Source organism: Apostichopus japonicus, chromosome 15, assembly GCF_037975245.1.
Source record: "Apostichopus japonicus isolate 1M-3 chromosome 15, ASM3797524v1, whole genome shotgun sequence".
Lineage (NCBI taxonomy): Eukaryota > Metazoa > Echinodermata > Holothuroidea > Aspidochirotida > Stichopodidae > Apostichopus > Apostichopus japonicus.
This window is the reverse complement of record NC_092575.1, coordinates 8,449,672-8,475,015: the sequence shown is the minus strand read 5'-3', so window position 1 is coordinate 8,475,015 and position 25,344 is coordinate 8,449,672. Positions and strand designations below refer to the sequence as shown.

The 25,344-nt window shown below is 38.1% G+C and overlaps 1 protein-coding gene across 2 annotated transcripts; it reads left to right on the top strand.

The window, feature by feature from the left end:
* The first annotated feature begins 3,657 nt into the window (after nt 1-3,657).
* LOC139980701 (carotenoid phi-ring synthase-like) lies at nt 3,658-25,341 on the top strand. Of its 2 annotated transcripts, XM_071992547.1 has the most exons (9): nt 3,658-4,050; nt 8,011-8,139; nt 8,358-8,443; nt 16,870-17,142; nt 18,257-18,409; nt 19,026-19,148; nt 19,836-19,984; nt 21,171-21,256; nt 21,447-25,341. In XM_071992547.1, exons 3-9 carry the CDS (start codon nt 8,407-8,409, stop codon nt 22,225-22,227), a joined length of 1,602 nt encoding a protein of 533 aa, XP_071848648.1. In that variant the 5' UTR covers nt 3,658-4,050; nt 8,011-8,139; nt 8,358-8,406; the 3' UTR covers nt 22,228-25,341. The 2 variants fall into 2 exon arrangements, with proteins under 2 accessions (XP_071848648.1, XP_071848647.1); XM_071992546.1 differs by lacking the exon at nt 8,011-8,139.
* Nucleotides 25,342-25,344: the final 3 nt, after the last annotated feature.

Below are 25,344 nucleotides of genomic sequence, written 5' to 3'. Positions count from 1 at the left end.
CTCAATTATGTATTGTCCTAGTCGGAATTCGCGGGTTGGTTCCGTGCAGATCCGCGCTTCTCCTGCGTCACTTCCTGAAATACTGCAATTCAAATAAGCGAACTGGTGCGGACCGATACATGTGGTTTATTTCAAACAAAATTAAGATATATTAAACTTGATTTAAAAACATTTCGCGTTCATTTCGAATGTATGAGACTTTAAATTCGGATAACAGAAATTCCTTGCCCGTTTTGACAGTAGGCCTGAATAGTAGTAGTAACGAAGGGAAGGAGAGGTTGTACTGGGAGTTGTATGGTGTACGGGGGATGGACAGGGACGTAGCTATATAAAGCCTGATGATTGGGGAGGTATAGTGGCTGAAAATCCAAGTGGATGGGTTTTGAAGCCAGAAAATTCCGACTGCTGCGTTTTAACCCCCACCCGCGCTGCTCGTCAACGAACAGTGTCAGTCAGACACCCCATCTTTCTCGACTGCACTTTTGCGGTTCCAAACTTTTTCGATACATTGTAACCACTGGCACTCACTTCACAAACGTATTATCCCCCACCTCCCCCCCCCCCCCCAACCAACTATTTTTTTGTGAAAATTCGGCAACATGTTGATAACTTTTCGGGCACCTACTGAAAGAAAGATAATTTGCAATGGTTAAACTTATATTAGTATTACCATTGATATTGTCACGACTTCCCAAATAAATAAACAATATTGAAGGGTAATAAAACGGAAAATGATTGTATGTTATTGGCATGCGATGTAAAAACCGATGAATGCCTATATGATATGTACATTAACATGTGGAACGCGCGCGCAGCGAGCGAAAAATTTTGTTTATATTTTAATTTCGAGCAAGTGGTTACAGCCCCCCCCCCACCCCACAAATCAAATTGGGCTCCTTCGCCTATGACGGTAGTTCTATTAGGCATTTGTTTTAAAGTATTCAAAATCATACGAAGTTTATACGGTGGAGTATAAGAATCGCTAGATACAATTTCTCAAAGTGGCTAGGAAAGCGTGGTAAATATGACTGATTAAAGGTCAATTGTGAACGAAATATTTAGGTCATTCACAATCACAGGAATATATGAATAGGCCTAGATAAACTAGAGTGCGACAGTCGGAAATTCCGACCGTCGGAAATTCCGACTGTCGCACTCCAATTTTCCAACTTTCCGTCAGTTTTACCAAGTTTGGGTGGTGAGACAACCCCCACACCAGTATAGCGGAGTGTCCATTATAGTCAGAGGGGGCGGATGCCCCCCCCCCGGCCTGACGGACTCAAATGAGGCTGCTGGCGCCCTTTTCAGCTTGTTACCACTTTTTACTTATTCGCGATTATTGATTTTTTATTGCGCTCTCAAATACCTATTGACATTTGTCACATTTTGTTTGTGTAATTTTCTGACAAAATGGCGATGACACCTATTTATTCTTCGTTTACCTGCAAATTAGCAAGGCCCGGAAAGGGTCATTTCGGCGATCTAGGGAGTATCTTTACTCAAAAAATATCTGTGCGCTCCGCGCCAACCTGTAGTGGCGCTCTGCTGAGGTTGTGTCGAAAGCGCCCCTACAGACCATTCTCGCCCCCCTGACAAATACCCCTAGCTCCGCCACTGCCCCACACCCCCTCTAGCGACGTCCCTGGGGACTCTGTGGGAGGGTGGGGTTGTGGAGCCAGCAAATGACAAACTGAGCGCGCAGCCATGTCAGCGTAGTGAATGTGGGACTGCAGTATAAGCCCATGAAGCTTTATTGCTTTCATCGTTCCAGAACTTGTATCGGGTTCAGATTTGCAGAATTTTAGAGGTAAATACATAGGTATAACTACTTCAGATGATCACTTGTAGGCTGTGATTTGATATATAGGCTACCCCATATCCCGACATCTTTCTTTCAAAAAAGTGGAAATTTCTAAATTCTAAGTATAGTTGTGTAATATTTCTTGTAACGGGCTCCAAGTTTGCAGGGGAACGTGGGTATACTTCCCCTGAACCCCATATGGGCTTTTAGACTATAGTCCATAAGTTAGGTTGTTCAAATAATTAATCAATTTAAAATTCTCCCTGACAGGTATGGGCCTGATCAAATGTATTGGGTATATGGGGGGGGGGGGTGTAATTGGGGGTCCTGTCCCAGAAAAAAAATAAGTAGACGTCAGATGTACATTCTGACGTATATAAGACTATAAATGAGATCTATTTTTGGGTGAGTTAAAAATGTAATGGTTATAAGTTCTTGATGCAAAAAAGAAAGCCGACAGACGATCAGAGGTGGGAAATCCCTGTCGCTACCACCGGTCGCCCACCGTTGTACAGAATACCTTATGCGGGTTAATTTAAACTCGTATAAGGTATACTGTACAGCGGTGGGCGACCAGTGGGGTTAACCCCTTCCTCGTACTCATGTTTCCAAGAAGCAAGTCAATCAGGTATGCGTATAGGAGAAGAACGTGCCATATGGTATATGGTATACGTACGCGCACTGCATGCCACATGTGGCCCAGATATAGACATAGAAAATCTACTGAACACTCAAATATTGTTTAATATATTTAATTGAAAAATTTACTGTTTGCTGCAAAGTTACAAGTTATTTCTAGTACTTTCGGGTGTTCTCGAATGATTTTAATTTTCTCAATATTTAAAATATTTCCTCGAAAATATTACTCCGAAATTGCCACCGAACCCGGCTATAAAACTATACTTAACTTGGCATCTGGATATTTCATTCCCTAAATTTAGATATTTTCGACTAATTTCGGTATACTAATTATTACATATAAAATGTCAAAATTTTGGAAGAAGAAGTGGAAACTGTCATAAAGGGTGGACAGTTTGGCTTTTTATATATCGCAAAAATTACTGACAGTGTTTTAAATTTCACTATTTTATTTCAAACTTTTGTCTTTGTCTCCAGTTTCGTTAATCTCAAAACTTCTCCTATCCTCAAATTCTCAAATTCATATGCCAGTGGAAATTTCGACCGATTTCTCCAAATATTGACTTTAGGCCTGTAGGCCTATCTGAAAAGTAATCATAAAGTCTTGAAATTTAGCATTAGAATGCCGGGGTACTAGTATAGCAATTTGGTATAGTGCTGGCAACCAAAGATGAGAGGTCCACGTGCATAAATTGAGTTTTGATGTTTCCCCGAATTTGACTTAGTTTGTCAAATTTCTATAGACTTCTGCATTAATGAATGAATGAACAAATGAATGAATGAATGAATGGATGAATGAATGAATGAATTAATGAATCATAAAAAATGTCATTCGATTGCCTGGTGTAGGGGAGGGCGCGTGACACATACTCCTGAATGTTCTGGCAATCTGTTATATCTCTATGTGTCGAAATATTCAGGCAAGAGTCGTTGATGATTCGAGGAAGAATGGGAAAGATTTGGACGAGAATCGGGAACAATTTGGGCAAGAATCGAGGAACAATACGTGCAAGTGACCGTGTAGGCTATTATAAAACCTTCGAATCATATTTCTTTTTTAATTTTAGATTGAATAGTTTTTGTCACGAGGCTGCCCGAACTTTTCTACAACGTTTGCAAAAATTTTGAGTTTTCTGACTTGATCTCTTTCTTTTTTTAGAGGGTAGTCTCCCCCCCCCCCCCCTCCCTCCGTCTATGTATACTTGTGTGAACGATTGTTTTTGACGGATGTAGCTGCATAATAATTGATTATCTCAAGGCGTGTTTGCATCAACGTATTTTTCACAATTGTCTCTGTGCCAGTGAATGATGCGGTGTGCGTGGCTCATAATAGTTTGGAAACAGCACAGATGTCTAACCCAAGGTTGGTGCGATAAGACCCGATGACCTCGCAACATATATATCAGCACCGTTTGACCCGTTTGATTGCAGTTCATGGTTAGTTTCTAGCACATCTGAAAATCTTCATAAACTGAGAATCGACACAACAGTGGAAAGTGAAAATAAAGCGAACGACAAGTTCAGTTGTTCTATGGACGAAACGAAACCAGGGCAACAAGCTTGTCAAAGATGATGTAACTTACAGTAGAAGTTGCTGACTATTTCGACAGGTAGGTCGGACTAGAGTCCCTTTATTGACAATTGTCATACATGTTTTCTCAAGTCAGACGCTTTCATTAATTTATTCGTATCATACAGATGGGAAGATGAGATTTGGTATGTAGTTACTAAGGCCGGGACCACAAATACGGTATCAGCTGTATTTTGACAGTGCTGTTGGTTAGTGAGTACATCAGTCAGGTGGCTCAGGCCCATGAATAATACTAATAGAGATAAATGCTTATACCATATTGAGTTACTCTTAACCAGTGGCCGGGGCAAGGAAGACAGACTTTTGGGTCTTGATGTACTTTGGTGTATTTCTATGGGCTAGGAACCCAAGAAGCTTGTTTGAAAACCTATCCATGTATGATCATGCGTAAAGGCTTATATCAAGCCTTTTCGTTGCAATGAGTGTTAGCAGAGTTGCAATTAGGCAGCACTGATTCCTGTTCCCAACTGCCACTTGCTGCACCCTTCCATTGGAATAGATAGTCCCTCTGCATCTGCCGTGTGACCACTTTTTCAAATACAGAGGGACCTGCCTGGTGAAGACACACTAAAATTTGGGTGACTCCATGGTTGGGGAGGGTGGGGGGGGGAGAAACTTTAGTGGTCCCCGTTGAAAGTAAAAGTAGTTATATACAACAAAAGCATGAAATATCTCAATATGCTTTAGGGTGCAACAAGGGCTCTCAAATTAATTAATTCCAATCAAATTGAATTCCTTTTCTGAAGTATTTTTGTGCTTTAAAATCACTATCAGAGTACATTACAGATCGGAAACTTAGCAGCTCCGGGACTTTGCCCTATGGACACCACTATAGGGCTTAGAAATCCACAGAGTAAAATAAAAGTTCTTCCTTTTTCTGACAGGTACTGATGTGCTCCAATGTCGCTAGCAGACACCAATAATTAAGTGAAAATGCTGTAATGTTTGGGGTGACTGTGCATCCCTGTATTCCCAGGCAAAACAGTGAACACAATCAGAACTAGAACTGTATTTGCCTGCAATTTTACTCAGTATTGTAGTGCCCATGGAGTGCTTGCAGTATTAGGAAGAAATTTCAGTTGTTCATTGCCTCGTGGTGTTATTGTTGGGCAGACAACATACCAAGGAGTATTGTCATATTGAAGGTGTCTGTACAAAGTGAGCTGAAACTGCAAATGTACAGAGACTACAGTATATGAAACTTTAAGTTTCAATGCCCAGTCAGGTATCGTTCACTTGGCCAGTAATGCCAATATTGTAGCGAGCACACGTACGCACTACAATAAATACTTCCTAAGCGTCTGCAGTGTATATACAGCTCAGAATACATTGTCACATATGTTGGTTTCATTTTTTGCACATTGCTCAATCTGCAGGTGGTCAACTTCATATCTAGTTTGTTGTTGCACCCAAAGTATAGAAACACCGTTTATTTTTCTGCAGAGGTTAAAGGTCATTTGAGGTCAACAGAGTCCAATGTCTGAAAACCTCGTAGATGCACTTTAACTCAAAAGTGAACCTAGGATGAACTTCATACTTCGTATGTAGATCCATCTTAATAAGTACAAGAACCTTTTTTCCTGTGGAGATCAAATATCATTCAGGTTAATAGAGGTCAAAGTGTGAAGCCCTAGCACTACATTGAATGGTAGGTGAACTTATATACAGTATGGTATGTGGATGCATCTTTTTATGAAGAAGACCTCTATAAACTTCTGTGGAGTTACAAGGTCAATTTACTGATGTCAAAGTCTGAAAACTTTGTAAAGAAAATAACTCAATAATAAGTATAAGCTGGGATGGACTTCATATAAATGTGGATCCATCGTATTGAGTAGAAAAATCCTATCGTTTTCTAGAGGTCAAGGTTCACTTGAGGTCAACATATGTCAAAGTGTGCAACCATGTTGGTCATTCCAAATCAACCAGTGGTCCCCAGGTGACCCTCTCAGATTTTGATGGTTGTCTGCATGGTTGCAATTATAAGCTCACCAATGCATTAAGTAAGACATGTCATGGGCCAAAAGTTGGCTCCAGCCAGAGAGAGGTAAAAAGATCCCTCCTGTCTTGACCCGGCTGACCCCGCGATCAATTGAAACATCTTTTGAAATTTACACCAGTTAAACATATTTTATATATCTACTTATAAATACACCAAATTTCAGCTTTGCCACTCAACTCCTTCATGATATGGTGGCAATTTGAATATTAGACTTTTTTCACGCATTTATAAAAACTCTGTGCAATAATATAATATCATACAGTGTGTTTCAAGTTTGAAGCTTGTGTAATGTATTTTTTCAGCTAGAAAAAAATTGTTTTATTATTGTTTTTAGAAATTAGTTGATGATGCATGTATTCCACTGCAATAAATAATCACCTCAGTTAACCCTCCAATAGGCTGATACCTCAAAGTGTAGCAAAATCTCCCATAACTCACAACAAAATTTGGAGCCATACCCAAGTATACTGTGGTAGAGTTCACTTGAAATGATAGAAAAGAATAGTCCAGGTCAAATTTTTTTTTCGGTCTGTTAAAGAGGAACATAACCTATGCATTTTGGTGAAATTTGCATGCATGTTCCTATATACCGTTTTTGAGATATGTGATAAAAACGATACATAGGAATTGAATGCAAATTTCACCAGAATGCTTAGATTATGTTCCTTTTTAACATATCAAAAAGAAATTTTGACATGGACTATTCTTTTAAGACTCCTGTCTGTCTTATTACTCACTGGCTTTAACCTAACCCAGTCCCCTTTCATGTTTTTCTCATTCTATACAAATACTGGTAACTTTCCATGCACAAGGTCAACTCATTTGCATAAACCTTTTAGAACAATATCACCTGTGTGTCACGTGCAGACACCATCATAAACATATAGCAGGAATACGATCTCATCACAGTTTATACCCATTGATGGTGGAAAGATTGAGAAGGGGCGACTCTGCAATGACCAACCACTGCAAAATTGTGCCCATGAGAGACCATGCAGAGGAGAGAGAATCCATTTCTGCTAATATTCCACCTCAGGCCGGCCCGAAAGAGCACCAACCAGGCGTTACATCGCATGCATGTTCGACAATGAGTGGTACATTGGTACCATAATGGAACGTTCAGAGGAAGAAAATGATGTTTTTGTGAAGTTTATGAAACAAACAACTTAATCCCATGCAATGCACTTTCTTGGCCACAAAACACCCACAATGATATGTTGGATACCATTCCAAGCTATTATTTGTGTCATCTGTTCTCCAAAGTTGAAGGGACATGAAAGCTGCTAGTACAATCTTCCTCATGAAGACATAACAGACCATTCAAGCCAAAATGCAAGCATTCATCAAGTATATAAAAGAAAGAGGAGTGTGCTAAACTTGTTTTACTTGCATATGTACATCCATGCGTGGTAAGAATTGTAAGGACATTGAAGCATTTCAATGACATTCCTTATAAGACCAAGCGTTAATGATGTGATTAAAGGTCATTAATTTGACCTAAGACAATTTGTTATGTCACATTTTGATTCAGCTGACTGAAACAAGGATACAATGATCATATCACTCATGATGATATGATGCTTACATGATAAAATTTTATAAGCTTGTGTGTGAAAAACGTCTAATATATATTCAAATTGCCAAAAATATTATAAATATAAAATGTATTCAAATGTCTCAGGGTTCAATGTTTCGAATCAACAAGATGGTTATAAAATAAAGCTTATGCAGCACATTTGCATCACTGGTCACCTCCTCTGATCCACTTCAATATCCTGGCCTTTATAAAGGCATCCGCAATGAACAATCTAGGTATATTCCTAAACTGTGTCATAATCAGAACTTATCCCTCTGATCACTTCGTATGGGTCCCCTTGTACAAACAGAAACTGTGCAACATGACATATCTCTTGCTGCACCTATTGCAACTTGTATGCAAAATGGCTGACTTGAAAATGTGTCTCATATCCCCTCTAGATTTTGGGAGTTTCTGTTGTTCCATTTTGAAGTTACACAGAGAAGGTTTCAACTGGTTGTAGATCAGGAGCTCCCTCACCTCCAGACTGCTCCTAGAGGCTGCCACATACTCCTGTTTAAGGTTCACAGGTCAGCACTTTCTTCACCATTGTCCTTGCTAGGGTTCATGAACACCAGTTGCTAGGCTTAGAAAAGGCTCATTATGCACAGCTTGGCTATGTGGCATCCTAACTTCACAAAAAGTTTTAAATTTCCACAACTTTTAGACTTCAGAGGCTCTTAACTTTGCAAAATCAAAGTTTGACCAAGTATGTACAGTAATTAGTTTCACTTTCTTTCCATCCTAGGTATCTGAGCAGCACATCCACTAAGTAACTGCTACAAGCTGAGAAGAAGATGGGATTGTGGATTTACACCATAACTGCAGCAGTTGGTGAGTTATTTTATAAAATGATATATATATCTTTCTTCAAAGGTTGAAAGCAGTCTTTTCCCAATGGTAAGAATCCTCTGTGATAACACATCCTGATAAGGTGATTTTAGCACATTTATGGGAGGTTTGTGTATATGACACTCAATTGTTACACTGAATAGTTACAACTGTTCACATATGTTGACCTCACTGGATAACGGATATGTTTTATTGTTTTCAGTGGTTATCCATTGTAGGTTATGTGAGGTCAGTGTAGAGGTGTGGAATACAGAACAGCTAGTAAGTGCTAAACAATTGCAGCTTTCTTGAGCCCCCATTCTTACATTTCTGTGGTGAATGCAAGAATCCTCTATTTTAGGTGGTGGTTCTGTACAAGAAAACATAGTGCAACAGAACTGTATATTTTTAGTTGTATTTGCTACTAGCAACATCTACTGTAGATTTGATCGAGATAAAGGATGAGTTTTGGCAGAATTGTAGTCTTGAAAGTTGATATGTTTAGCACAAGGAAAAAAATCAAAGAAGTTAAGTGCTAGTAATGTTTCCATAGCTACTGAGGTTCTCAAGATATATAGTCTTAAACTCTGGAATGCTCCTTTAAGGCTTCAGAAATGATGATGTTTGCTCCTCTGTGTAGAACTATGAATGTTAATGTTCCATTGGTCATAAATTCTAATAACTTAACTCAGACATGTTCTTTAATTTAATTTAACTTTAATTTAAATGAACAAGTGAACAGATGAGAGTCTACACCATTTATCCTTGAAAATTTGTAATATGTTGTTAACATATCATTAAAAGCCATAAAATTCTTGTTTTTCCCTAGAGATTTGTGCTGCATCTAAGCATGGAGCTATAAACAGTCACTTCAACTGATGAACTTCACTTGTTTGAAGTTTTTTTCTTGAAGTTAAAATTGTTGTAGAAGTCCAACCTGAACTAGTAGCAATATGTTGTAATGGTTTACAACAAATCAAATTTGTGTATCTATAAATTCATCCTTTAGTTTACCTCAGAGAATATTTTGTTGGTTAATTTTCATGGTAGATAGCTGACATACCTTGCGTATTATACTTGCATTAGGTAGGTGGAGTTTTATGATTCATGACGGTCTGTAATCAAAGCAGTGCATTATAGTATTGGTCTTTGATGTGTTGCAAAATACTATTTATTTATTTTACCACACTTAAAGGTGTTGCAGTGTCCACCCCATGACAAGTCAGGGGTCGAAATTTACGCTATTCCGCTATCCCGAGATAGTGAAATCATGAACGGAATACCAAGTTGCTTGGGTTCACTATGCTGTATGGATAGTGCTAAAAGTGATAGCTAACAACAAACTTTGACAAATCCATCTAAATTTACTTGCCTGTCACTAGTCAGGCAACAATTTTAATTTTATTTGTTTCCCGGGCATAAAAACTTGCCCAGAAATACAAAAGAAACTCTCTTTACACGTGAGTTGCAGTTACGTACAGTACAGTACATAGGCTACATGTTCCGTAGCCAACCGCACTTGCACAGTATAGCAAGCCTTACATTTTCCTCCGATTTATTGCACTTTACACGTTCCGTATACCATCGCGTATGTAGGGCAAATTATCACCTCGTGGGTAACAGGTAGTACAGTGTTGGTAATCCTTGTTCAAATTCCCGCGAAACACACTAAAAACAACCGCCGATTTCCTGGCCGTGTTCACGCAGCGAAAACGCCGAGCACGCGTAGGGGTCAAGGGGTGAAACCCCTTGTGGGGGTCCAGGGGGGAAGGCCCCCAATAAATTTTGGTAATTTTGCGTGTCTGGCGATAAAAAATTAGCAGTTGAAGATGCAAAATTATGGCAACTTTTGGAATTTAAATTTTCACGAAACTGATGAAAATTTTAAAATGACAAAACGTTGGAGTAGCAATATTATGTTATGAAAAGAGATTTAAAATGTCTTACAATCTTTAAAAAGTTTAACTTACAAAACTTCCGATATTATGAAACAAACAACGTTCGGCAAAGCCCCGTTTATAGACTGCCGTTTCTAGACTAACAATGAATATACGTACATCAGTTTACAACTGCACTGTTTAACCCTACTTAAATACTTCGTTAGGCTACATGTGCTGCAAATTTTCCCAGGTACCTTGCAAACAACTGTGAGCTCATCCCATGTCTAACACCTGTTTGTTAACATATTTTGGCACGTTTCCAAGAAACGTTACATGGAGTTAAACTGTTTTGGCTCCCTTCTAGAATTAATTAGGTCAGTCAGTAAAGGATCGGTAAAGTTATGCGAAATTTTATCTTAGATGTTCAAGAAAAGTAGGTAAAATATCCCTGTAACATTTAGGTAAGTAAACCACACCTCAAGCCAACTGAATCCTCTGCATGAACAATACAATCTATTCGCCATCATGATACACGAGGCACAGTCCATACTATACAAGCATAGCACGATATCAAAGCCCCTATAGCTATGCAGGCGCGTATGCAGGGGGGGCGTTGGGGGCGCGCGCCCCCCCGGGTAAGGAAAAGAGGAGAGAAAAAAAGAGAAGAAAAAAGGGAAAAGGAGGGGGAAAAAAAGAAAAGGAGGAGAGAAAGGAAGGGAAAAGAAAAAGAAAAAAGAGAGAAAAAGGAGAAAAGTAGGGAGTAGAAGAGAGCCAAGACCTCGGGAAGAGAAAGAGGAACAGTCATAGTTAAAGCGCTGATCCCTATTATATACACAGGGTAGCCAGTGACAGATCAAGGATTACGGAGGGGTGTGCGCCTCACCCTACCCCTTACACCGACAACTCCATTTTTGACTTTTCCATTTTCCTCTCTCACTAATGTATATATCTATATAAATACTATATATGGTCTATCATAACGCGTGTGTGTGTATGGACGCCTTAAACAATTGTACAATTGTGCTATATGGAACCAACTGTGGCTGGTCTTGAAATCGACCGAGTCGTCGGGGAACATGACGCATTTCGGGAAGGGGGCGACTGCCCCCCCCACCCCCGGAGCAAATTTTCTTTATGACATTGCTAGTAATTTCAAAATAGACAATGCTTAAATGCAACTTACAAGGCCTGGGAAGTGTCATTTCCAGCGATCTGGGAGGCATTTTCGGCCAAAATTTTTATTGTACGCATCGCGCCAACTCATGGTGGCGCTTCGCTTAGATAGTTTGCCTACAGGCTTCGCCCCTCCCTTGGCAATTACTCGCTACACGCCTGTTCGAATTTGTAAAGCAAAGAGCAGATATAACATCATATCAGTGAGCATTGAAATGCATGTTCCACGATGAACAGCGTCAAAAACTGTATATGTGTGTCAAAGGCATAGGAGCCCAATTGGATTTGGTACTGTAACGACTATGCCCGAAAAAAAGCCAAAATTTTTCGCGCGCTTTGCGCGCATTCAACATGTCGATGCCAATATCATATAAGCAAGCATCGATCGTTACATTGCATGGCATTGTGTACCTTACAGTCCGTCAAAATTGCACAGTATACAGCCGGATGCTATAATGTAAACAACGAAATGTCATATGTAGATGGAGAAAAAGCATACAGATCCATTTATGTCAAAACTCTCTTTTACAGTAGTATTGTCGGCCAAGCTTAGAACTTTATTTTAATTACCAAGGATATAATTTTTAAGCTATTCATTGCTATTTATTTTTCTTTCAGTAGGTGCCCGAAAAAAATGGGGAAAAATGGTTGCGGGGGGGGGGCTGCAGCCCCCGCCTCCTACGGGACCTACGCCTATGTGTGTAGTGTTCGGTTTCGATATACCTGATATCGGAAATATCTGCTATTTTTCATTTCCTTCAACAAAGTTTTATAATAGCCATTATAAGAGGTTGCAATATTTGTACACCAATAAATTAACTGTGTCTGAATTTTCGAAAATTTCCTCACCAACATTCTTCATCATACTTTCCTCTACTCGTGCAATTTTGATCTGTCTATTAGGGGTTGAAGGAGGTTTTTCTATATTGGTTGTCCATAGATTGAATTTTGTGCAACATTATGGGTATGTTTTGAAGTGATTTTTATTCACGAGAAATGTGAATTTTCAAATTCTCAACAAATAATGGGCTTAAAACCTTGAAAAGTTGGGCTTTCAGATATTGTGGGCCGTGACATAGAATCACCTACAAAAGCAATGATCCATAGGACATGCAATGAGGTCGAACATGATGTGTGACTGGTGACAATCTTCAAACAGGTTATGGATGGAAAAAAACTTTTGGGACATACTAGGTTCTCAGGCAAAAGTGTACATCTGGTTGGTCATTTTCAAGCCCGAGAAGTGCCATTTCCGGTGATCTGGGGGGTATCAAAACCAGAAATTCTAGAAAATACTTTCTTTTCTCCAGCTTAACACCAGATGTGGTCTTACGGTTTATTCATAAATGGGTGTACTAGAGCCTTGTATACATGACATTAGTTGCATTTAGCACGATATGCCAGATGCGCGTGAATTTTTCAAAAGTGTTTTGCTCGATCTTTCGTAAAATTTGAAAGGTGTACCAACTGACTTTTCGTACACAATTGGTAATTTCTCTACTGATTTTCGGTTTTTTCCTCTATACAGTGAAGTGAATACGTTTTGCATTGAGTATAAACTTAATGCGAATGCAAGAAAACGATGCGGGGATTTCCAGCAGACAAATGTTTTCTTTGCGGGATTACTGAGTCAGTTGAAGGGAATCCCGCACATTAGAGGGAACGCTGAACTGAAGTCAAATTCATACGAAAGAAAACGTTTACTAACTAACATACAATTTCAATTTAAAAAAAATGTGGATTGGCAATATTGTTCAAAACATTTCCCGCAAGGCTGATTTATTACAGCAACCTTCCCGCGCTGGACCGTGGGTGTCCGTGTGACCCGTATACCCTGAAGCGTGCGAAACTAGCCATTGACATTGCCCTTGTTAGTGGGTTTTACAACCTGCGTCCTGGGTTATCTGCCTTCTTGCCTCAGTACACAAAACACTATATGATTATCTTTTGTTTATATTTGTTTATTATTTGTTTATCTTTTTATAGTTTCAAAGGAATAGTGGTAAATGAGACGGAATAGTGTATTTTCAAATCCACTATTCCGCTGGAATAGTAGTAAATATTCTAAATTTCGACCCCTGCAAGTAGGTTCCCATTTCAAATACCATACCTGTTGACTGCTTCACAACTCCTTCTGTGCAGTGATATGGAATAATCTTCCACGCATTTGTTTTTTTGCCTTTCGTGAATTGGGAAATGGAGATTTGATTGTTTCTAGAACTGTCTCTGGTTTTTAATACAACTCTGTTCAGGGAGCTGTCTTACCAGTGGGATTAACTTAACCAAACAACCAGCTTCCTACTGTATCCTTACAATCTGAACAATTAGCTACTGCAGGCAAATTCCTTGCTGTTGACTTCCCTTCTCTTGAGATTAGCCAAACTTAACAACCACCAACTGTGGGTTTCCTTACCCTTGTGACTCACTCAACTAAACAACCATCTATGGTGGGCTTCCTTACCCTTGTGACTCACTCAACTAAACAACCATCTATTATTTTGGCGACCATGACTAAAAGTCTACTCGCCAAAACACAAAATTCACTCGCCACTGTGATGGCTGTTCAAATCCTTATAGTACAGATCTACAACATCAAAACTTTCTATGAACAAAGGTTAGGCCCTTTGGCAGATACATTGTGCTACGTAATTGCGCATTGGAAAATTATGTTTCTGTGAAGTATGAAATATACATTTTTCCCACCAAAAGTAGATGTTGAACAAAATAAAACATGTCGCAGAAGTAAATAAGCAACTAGGCCTAGTGTAGTGTCTCAAACAATTAAATATAATACATCTGCAAAAATACCTATACGAATATACGGTAGCTTACAGTAGCTTCTGTTAGATTATGGCTCCTCTATTACTCTGCATGTACTATAGAGTAGCTATGTGTGCGCGACTCCTTAGCCTATACAGTACCTCACTGCTACTTAGAACCGCTACTCAGTCGATTACTGAGACTCTCATACATTTTCTCAATTATTTACCTTGTCTTTTAGCTGCAGATTGGTGCGCGAAAAATATTGCTATTACTCCATTACGTCACTGCCTAAATCGAAGCGATCTTTTGCGCAATGAAATTCTAAGGGTTGATAGAGCATCTACTGTCCACTTGCAACTGGGCTGAGTGAAAATCTTTGCAAAGAAACTAACAGCAAACTTGTCTCAAAACTCCTTAAATTGTTTTGTGTTAGCAAGCCCAATTTAACCCTACTGAGATGGGGATGACCAACGTTAATTGTGAGTAGTCTATACCTGGAAATCTAGTACTATACTCTGCTGTGTAGGGGATGCCTGTGCATAACCGAGCCATGGTGATATCAATGTTTAACCACTTTTTAATTGGTTGAGAAATGAATATATGAACCCAACATATTTACGAAAACACATAACGTACTAAGTAAGCACCCACACATACTCATCCGCCTGCATGACTGCATAGGTTACCATCATGATCGAACCAAAATGTTATAAAACTATAGTGCTTATTAGGAGAAACTGATCAGTACAATAATCCAAGTACCATCACAAACACCAAACGGGGAATTGTGTCAAACCAGAGTATTGAGACAACTCCCGAAGTGAGACATCTCACTTGGTGAAGTGAGACAACTCCCGACAATACTAATCCACAATACCAAATTCCAGCATTTCAATGCTTTCTCAACACAAAGCATTAGAGAATAAAACAGCCTCTGACGCTATTCAAGTGGTACATGTGCTAACTGGCACTAAAGTTAGTCCTGCTAAGTTTTTCAAAGCCACCCATGGCGGGATTTATGAATCGTGCGTTATCATAAACAACCTGAATTTTTAAACATATCTTTCTCAGATTAAATTAATGTATAAGAGAACTGAGCGGTGGGGGAATGTAAATAGAACATTTTGATATCCTCTAGTAGGCCTTTTTACAGACAGGACTGTATTTCATGTGTAGGAGGCAGCCGAACGGGCCACCTATGTCCCACCAATTTTTTTTGTAACCATATTTGCCACAGTATCAACACGATAAAGAAAGAAATAGGTATACTGTCTTCTTTCTCAACAAGTACAAGGTGCAATGAGGTGATTTAATTGTGAGAAGAAGGCCTTTATGTAGTAAAGCAGCAAAATCTTGTTACAACCATTTTCTTAAACTTTATATTAAAGCGGATAGGTACAGGTATATGACAGTTACAATTTTTGGTTTTGATGAAATCATAACCTTTGTAGCCATGCAGGCAGATGAGTGTGTATGTGTGTTTGTGACGGCCAGCTTGTAAACACAATATCTGAAGATCTGACGAATTTCATATTTGGTGTTTAGAAGTACCACGTTGAGTACAAAAAGCTCATTGTTTTTTGTGGAGGTCAAAGGTCATTCGGGGTCACCAGGGGTCAAATTGTGAAAATGTGATTTCTCAAGAAGGGAAGCATGGGCAGACCTGATATTTAGTATGTAGAGGTACAACATTGAGTACGAGAAGCCTTTTGTTTTTGGTTGAGGTCAAATGTCATTTTGGGTCACCAGGGGTCAAATTGTGAAAACCTTGTAAACATGATATCTCAAGAAGAAAGCTTGGGCAGACCTCATATTTGGTATGTAGAGGTACCATATCAAAGTTAAGGAGCCTATTATTGCTTTTGGTGGATTTCAAAGGTCATTTATAGTCAACAAATGCCAAACAGTAACATCACTCCCCTAGCTCTTACCTGTCTCTCTACACTAATTACACACCTTCCTAAACATAATATTCCAAGGGAAACTTGGACAGGTCGCATATTTGGTATGTAATTGTACCACATTGAGTACAAAAAGCCTAATGTTGTGGGCGGAGGTCAATGGTCATTTGAGTATACTAGGGGTCAAATTGTGAAAACCATGTTTTGCACAATATTTCAACAAGGACAGATGTCATATTTTATTATATTGTGTATCTATCACAATTAGTACAAAAAGCCTGTTGTTGAGGTCAATGGTCATTTCAGGACAGTCTGTGTCGTTGTGAATTTATTGTTTGTCACATCACACTGCTTTTCACTGTATTAAGATCAAGTATATATGTTGTACACCATCACTATATATTACGTCAGATTCAAGAAGAAAACTGCTTCATGTTTACATCATCGAAACCACAATGCATTTTTGCATTCTGGTTTGGTATGCAGACACATTTAGTTACATTAGTGTAACATGCAAGCTTGCAAATGGCATATATGATTCAAATTCATGCAAGTTTCTTTGATGAATTGAAAAAAAACTTGAAGCTAACGAACTGGGTTGTAATGGACTATTGAGCACACAGATACACAGCAACATGAAGCTTTAAGCTAAATTCAAATAACTCTGTTTTTGTTTCTGTTTTTGTTTCTGTTTCTGTTTTCTTTTATTAAGTTGGATTCTTGATGTACCCTTACTTAGGAGGAGGACCTCCACAAATCATTCTTCCTGTCAATCCAGAGGGGTTACCGAAGCTTCCTTTTGGGATGACACGTAAGGTGCTGGTTATAGGAGGAGGTGTCAGTGGTCTGTCTGCTGCCTTAGAGCTGGCAGAGAGAGGCTTTGAGGTCACGATAAAGGAGAAACAAACATCGGTTGGTGGACGATACAGCACACACAAACTGAATGCTCTGGGAGAGGAATTCCAGCTGTCTACAGGATTCCATGGTAATAATTGGTAAAATATCCCAACTTTTACCAAAATCTTATACTCTATAAAATGGCCAAAAGAAATTAAATAGACTATTATTTGTTTGCAAATTGCAATGGAGGAAATTTGGAGAAAAACAACCTTTGTCTAAAGTCATTTTACCGTTTTGAACCAACAAGATTTTAGTCTATGTGAAATTTGTGTTGATGCATTTATCTGTGTAAGTCCATGAACATGTTCATAATTTCTATTATATAACCTAAAACTCAAATTTAAAATTGTATCTATATATGTATAAACATGTGGAAATGTTAATTCATGAAGTCTTTAACAGTGAGATGAGGTAGGTGAAATGTGTGCTGACATAACAGCTTACATAGGTGTTCTAAAATTAATTAAGAATTTCAATGCTTTATAGCAACAACCCTTAGCCTAGAATCCTTATTACTCATCGCTAAAATGTATATTTTGGCACAATTTTGTGTCAAAACTCCTCCTAAACAGCTGGGCTGATTTTCTTCAAACTTGGTGAGAAGGTACCCCAGGGTGAACCCTTGTATCTCGCACACCCCCGAAAACAAAGATCCGAGGTCTAAAGTCAGAGGGTTTCCACCATGGCTCAGTAGTCTGTGTCCATTGGAAGGGTTCTCACAATGATTCAGCATTGTGTCCATTGGAAGTGTTCTCACAAATGTTCAGCATTCTGTGTCCAATGGCCAGGTCTCAGAATGTGAAAAGGTCCAGTTCTCAGAATTATTCAGCATTCTGTGTCCATTGGAAGTGTTTTCACAATGGTTCAGCATTCTGTGTCCAATGGACCAGGTCTCAGAATTATTCAGCATTCTGTGTCCATTGGAAGTGTTTTCACAATGGTTCAGCATTCTGTGTCCAATGGACCAGGTCTAAGAATTAATCAGCATTCTGTGTCTAATGGAACAGTTCTCAGAATTATTCAGCATTCTGTGTCCATTGGATGGGTCCCACAATGGTTCAGCATTCTATGTTTAACCTCGACTCATTGACAATGAGCCCAACTATTGTCATCATCGTGATTGTAATCATGTTAGTATTTGCTATTAGTTTCATTGAAGGATATGGTAATAAAAACTGACAACATTTATTTTCCCTCAGCATGTTTTCACAATTACCATAACTTCAAGAGAATACGCAAGAATTTGGGTGTTGAGAAATACTATGTGTTGTGGCCAGATAATCACTTTGCTTTTCGAGATTATGAGTGGGAAAATGTCTACAGCAGTGGCCCATGGCCATTGAATTTGCTTGGTAAGTTGTAATTTGCCAGGAAGCCAGTAGTAGATGTAAGGCCATTGCACATTAATGCTTAAAATGATCTATAGGTTACACAGAATTGTGGGTAATTGAATCAGTTGGTTCTAGGAAGTAGAAAGTATGTGCTCTGAACTATTTGATCATTCTACTCTTGCATGTTCCTAATATGGGCCTTCTGAACCTACAAGTGGAATTTAGTGGACTAGCTCTTCTGTTGATTAATGGATTAATTTATCAGATTTCTGTCTGTGATGCATGACTAACTGAAATCCACACAATTTAGTAAATTGTTGATATGTTTGCCAGGAGTAAACAATGCAGTATACTTGGCATATTATTAGACAAATTATACTCCTGTTTGTATAAGGACAGTTATCTAAAATGTAAGATTACAATGTGGAAATTAACCAAAACATCACTAAAGATAACTAATATCAAAAATAAAGGGTTTAACATAAATCAGAGTATTGTTCAATTAAGTTAGAGCCGTACATGAGAAGAAACTGTTTAGTAGATGTAGTAAAGTGTATGCATCATGCATAATTACATTCTTCTCGTGGAACAACTTGTATTCTGATCATCATATATGCATCACTATTCCTCTCTTTAGCTATGATAATACGCAGTCCTAATCTGAGCCTATGGACAGCCATAAAGACTTGGAGGGTTTCCCTTGGGTTCATTCTGTACAACCATGGCAGTTTATATGAGACCTATGACAATTTAACATATGGTAAGTCTAAATTGAGCTAGCCCTAACCCAAGTCAATTTGTGTAGTGTGGTAAAAAAAGTGCCAAAATTGGGCTTTAACTTATACCGAAACATTTGGAAGCTGGCATATCAATGTGATTGTTATGCCTGGGTAAATATGAATGTTTGATTTCAAATGACCTGAAATGTTTCAAGTAGATCCAACTATAACCAAACTAACTTAGAAGTGAACTTGCAAGTAATATGAGATATCTCAAGGCTCAACAGTCCAGTGAGTCCACTTTATACTAAAACACTGTAGTCAAGTCTTGACTTGACAAGACCTTCTCCACACTACTGGAAACTGGACATTTAGTGACTAGCATGCCTTAGTGGTGTATAAAGTCTTCATCATTGGTAACCTATGATTAAAAGATATTGTATGGTGACAGACAATGACTGGGAACTTTATAGTATTAGTTAAACCCCCCATCTCAATAGCTTTTTCATGTCTGCATAAATATGGTTGTTTGAATTAATTTATCTTTGCCCGCCCAAACCTTGGCAGCTGTCCAGGAAGTGAAGCACACTGAGGAGGAGTCTATGAATTTTGTTTAAGTACTTTAAATTGCAGTAAATTATGTAAGTATATTATCTTTCTATATTATCCAGATTTTCTGGAGTTTTTTGAAGTGGTTGTTTAATTTGGCAATTGTTTTATTTCCATAGATGAATGGGCAGACATGTATGGTGTTGTCCCTGAATTTGGTGATATATGGCTCAAGCCAGGAATTTCTGCTTCCTTTGATGAAGTTTCCACCTTCAGTGCTGCTGAATTTCTCCTGTTCTCTCATTTCTACTTCCTCAGTGTAGCAGAGGTGAGTTAATTATATAGTTCCTTAATCCTGTTATTCACATACACTGCTATCGAGTCATCATCAAGATATGTCTTACTCCTTATACTCCCCCCCCCCCCTTCACTCCTCTTCTCATAACTCTCTTCCACCCCTTTTTTCTCCACACCTTTCTGTCTTTGTCCTTCTCCAGTATATTCCCTCTCCCTTTCCCTTAATCCTCTTTTTGTCCCTCCACTCTTTATCTCCTACCTCTCCTCTTCCCCTGTTGGTTTCCTTCTTTCTTCTGTCCATCCCTTGTCTACTAATCCCCTTACATCTAACTCATTGTGTTCACCATGCTCATTAACCTGTCTGTATTCTGTGTGTGTTTTTGTCCCTTCTGTTACTGTTACTTGTCATTTAGCCTTTGAAGAAGATCCTGCTAGGATCGAAACGTCAGGCCAACTTACTTTTACACATTCTCCTACACAGGCTCTCTAGTGGATAAGCAGTTTGCTAACAGTTTTATTTTATTTTGTTTTCCTTATACTACAGTTATATACATATATAGTTGAAGAGTTGCAGTCATCATACTGCTGTTACTGCACTCCCATAAACTATAAATACTACAGATACATATATAGTTGAAGAGTTGCAGTCATCATACTGCACAAAGTAACTTCATTTACTGCTCAGTTTAAGATGCAATTTATCAACTTAAATTTTACATCATTTGAAAATCTTTACTTTGTAAGACCAAGATGAGTTATTGATCCACTTAACATTTGGATATTCAAGGCTTCAAACCATGACCTAACAGAATATGGTTGTTATGGTGTACATTAGTGTAGTAATTAACAACCAATATGTCCTTCCTTTTGATATATTTGTTGTGAGGTTAATATGAATACTAACATTGGCAAGACTCCAGTGGAAGATATTCCAATTTGGATACTTATCCACCACAAAATCATAATTGAAGTTAACCTCACAAGGTGACATTCCTGGTTGTCTCTGTTTGAGCAGTTTCCCCTTGTAGAGCATAGTGTAGTATGCTCTTGAAATTTATTGTTCAACTTTACTGTTTTATATTTTGTCCAGTCCACCATAATAAAATGACAGACAAATTTCGATCCATTTGGGAGATTTAATGGTTCTTATGTAATTACTAATAAATGATTCCTGTTTACAGGATGTAATATTATTTGTTGGCTTTCTTGTTGTTTAGGCAGAACACCGAGACTATTCATCAGTAGATAGTGGAACCTCTCTCATCAATCCTTGGGTTGAGAAGTTGAAGGGTCTTGGAGTCAAGTAAGTAATTACAGGCCATTATAGTGTAAATTGTTAAATATCTGGACCTGTACTGTAAACACTCAAATTTGTGAGTGCTGTGCATATACAGCCAGCTGTAGGTTAATGTTGTATGCTGCAACCATATTATTAAACCATGTTCATGTCAGGAGAGGCAGACTTAATGAAAAAGTGTAATTCTACATTTCAGATTTGAACTTGGAACGGCAGTAACAGCTCTAGGGTTTGACGGTTCTGGCAAGGTGACACATGATATTTCAGACCCATCAAAGTTATATGATCATGTTATCTTAGCTGTTGACCTTGGGTCAGCCAAACAGATTTTGTCAGACAGTCTTGAACAGCTAAGGGAAAGAAACTCAGCAGTGGAAAGAGCTCTGGCAAGAATCAAGAATGATTTGAAGCACCTTGATAAAGCTCCACCTTTCAAAATACTTAAGGTATGGTTTGATAAACAGCTAGAGAGAGATCGTAATCATCCAATACTGCAAACACCTCAGCATAGTCCTATTAACTTGATTGTCCAGCTACACCAGGTGGAACAGCAGTATCGGGATTGGGTAGCAAAGACAGGAGGGTCTGTTATGGAGTTTCATCTTTACTGCTGGAGTCACGGAGAGGTTGAAGATGATAAAGTTTGGGAAATCATTTCGCCGACTGTGAGAGAAATTTATCCCGAGATATTTGATAGCAACTTTAAAATTTTAGCATCCTATGTGAAGAGTGGAGACTCGTGTGCCTCCTTTAAGAATGGCACAGCACAGCATCGCCCCCGAGCTATATTTCCATCGAAATGTGGCATACCGAATCTTGGCCTAGCAGGAGACTGGCTTCGCACAGATTATCCATCTGCATTGACGGAGAGGTCAGTGTCCACAGCTATTGAATCTGTTAATCAGGTTCTCTTAGCCGAAGGTATCCAGCAGGTTCCTCTAACAGTGACAACTTCTTTTGGGCCTGGTTTTATTTAAGCACAAATCTCAAATTGGTCTCGTCCCTAATGAATATTTACTCGGCCAAACCAAAAGGCACTGAAACTGTGAGGTGGTCATCCAACCTGTCTATCCTAAATATCAAATATGAAGTCAACACAACGTATGGTTTATGGAGAATTTGTATTGCATGTCATCTGGAACAAATCAAGTAGGGACTGGGTCATGGAGTATCATTGTACCAAGTGTCAACTGAAACCAACTGACAGATTTGGAGTCTTAGGAGTCACATACACCAACTTGATTACATAGGTTCCTGATGATTTCAGCATATGAACCAGAAATACATATAAGAATCGGAAGGTCTAACAGATTTCTTACGTAACCACTGAAGTTCATACCAAGGCGTAAACAGTACTTAGTGATGCAAGCACCGACATGCATGCAGTGATTAATGACTACTAGAATATCCTTTGTAGTGGAATTTCAAGTTTATTTCATGAGCCTTTTACACCAATAGAATTTTTATCTTGTACAAGGAGGATAACATGAAGATCAGTAAAACAAAGGAAATGAACAATAAATTAAGCATACAAACCTGTTTGTTTATATTCAATGCAATGTGGTATAAATCAAGAACAAATTGTTCATCAAGTCATCATGTAACCGTAAACTGAAGCATAAAACCTATAAACGAAATATCATATGTTTCAAAATACTTACACCTTAGTGAAATTGGATTGCACTACATGTATGGAAATGAAAAATTATGCAAGGAAAAGTGGGAAACTAAATATTACATATAAGTTTGGCATGGTAACAGTTGCCATGGTGAATGGTGATGGTAAACGAAGTACATTGAGCTCCTTTCTTGTAGTGTGCCAGTTAGGACTGGAATGTGAGTAAGGTGCTTGGCATTAGCCATAAAGTTTACAGTAAATGTACTTTGGTTATATTACATCTGCATTACTTCCATTATGTAAGAAAATAAAGCCTTTGTCTATTTATCCTACGGTAGGCTTCACTACAACAGCCATTGGTGTCTCCTCAGGGAATGATGTAAGTGTATGAGGTGACTAGGTATATCCCAATATTTAATTCTTCATATTAACAAATCTGCTACAATACTATGCCACAGGATAACAGATAATTGATGTTTAACTAACATGCAAGACAAATAAGCCATTACTATTTCCATGTAACCTCTCTGAGCTAGTACATAGCACAGTAGTTGCCTGCTTATGCGCATGAAACTTAACCTTCTTCAACTGTGAGGTGTAGCACCCAAAAACAGGAAGGTTGTAAAACTTTGGGTTCACACCCTGCTCCTATAATGTAACTATAACACTCATATTTAAGGGTATACAAGCATGGTTTAAATTGGGAGCTTTTTATTTAGTTTATTATGTAAAGAACGTTTGACAAATATTTATTAATATTTTGCTACCCAAATCTCTAGACATTTTGTTACATTTTTCAGCTTTTAAGAAGTCAAAATGTGACCTTGTATACATTTTAGTCCTTTAATTCAATTCTGGGTTTTAAACCCACATAAAAAATTAAAAATATAGCAATATTTTTAAGTTTTGTATTACATTCCAGATTTGTATCATGTTTAATGTCAAGTTAACAATACAGTTTCATTTCTTGCCAAGTCCTGTAGTATTACAAATTCATTATGAAAACTTAGAACAAGGTATAATAAAGCAGTTCATTGTGCTTGCCATTCTGAGAGACTGACTATCTTGCTTACTTAGTAATATAAATTTTATATCAAATATTTCAATTTGTTTTACTTTTCACTATATATTCAAGTACAGCTTAGACTATAACATTCAATGGCATATGTTCTTATACATTGTGTATTTTTTTATATCAATTGGGGTGAAGTTAAAACATCCAACTCCTTTAATTAAACCACAAATTGAACATGATCATGTGAAGCTAGTGGCATTGGTAAGTAATGCAGCATTTCAGCTTTTAATGATTTTTCTAATGTAAAGCTTGTTACTGATTCATTCAACTTCTCACTGACGAGGTTTATATTTTAGTTGGATTCTTCCATTTTACTCACAGATATATAAGAGTGGTTGACACCTTGATGATATACAAAGCTGGTCACATTTGAATGCAATTCAGGCTGTTGTTTTATTGCACGATTTTTTATTAAGTAAGGAATATATCATTCACAATCTTGTCCGTGCAGATTCATCATCATATATATGCATTTATTTTCATTCCACATCTATGCAATGATATCAAAGTCTATATTTTCTTTATGTAATTTCATATCTAGTGTGCCTGTGAGTGTATTCAGTGCTCATACAATACTTTTGGCCATTTTGCCAAAAGCTTGCTCTATATCGACCCAAGTACAATTATGGATTGTATTGATTTCATCTGAATGCCACTAAAAGTTTGTTTCATTACAAAAGCAGATTCCTAGTTAGTGTTGACCTATTGTACACTCTGATACCAAACCACCTGAAAGGGTTTGTTGCATGCAATGTGGCAGTGGTCTGCAAAACTTTTGACCCATGACCCCCATGAACTTCCATGAGGACTGAGCCATGACTCAGCAGAACCCCACTCCTCAGAATCATTGCTCAGAATGCATGAAAGCCAAAGCTTAGACTGAATGCTACCAATATAAAAAGAGTTAAAACTGCAAATAATCTCACAGCCCAGGAAACTTCTCAAACACTTTTGATCATGGTTTGCAGACCATGAGTCTCTCTTAAAGTAATCTGCATGCCCAAAACTTAGCTTTATAACCATGTTAGGTAGCGATATATGTTACATCATTCTTCTTTGTCTTGTATGAATAGAAAAATGCACTGTTGGAATTTGCTGAATGAAATTATCATTTTCAATCAAACTTTCTTTAGTAGCGAGGATACATCAGCAAGAAAACTAGGTTTTCATTTTCCGTGTTGACATCTGTAGCATGAGCTAAAGCTTGAATTTTTTCTTCACTAATTTGGCATGATATATTACTGATTGTTTTGCAGTGGTTTGAAGTGCTACTTACATTATATTGTTTGTTTTATATTCATCTCTTACCATTCAAAGAGTTAAAGTTTTGATATTGTTACTACTTACTATATACCATGTATTCTGATTTGACTATGAAAAGGTAATGAATAATTGAAATCC

Coding starts and splice junctions, on each gene's coding strand:
- LOC139980701 (XM_071992546.1), top strand. CDS start 8,407: ATGGGATTGTGGATTTACACCATAACTGCAGCAGTTG. Junction 8,444..16,869: donor CACCATAACTGCAGCAGTTG/GTGAGTTATTTT, acceptor TCTTTTATTAAG/TTGGATTCTTGATGTACCCT. Junction 18,410..19,025: donor ATGGCCATTGAATTTGCTTG/GTAAGTTGTAAT, acceptor TCCTCTCTTTAG/CTATGATAATACGCAGTCCT.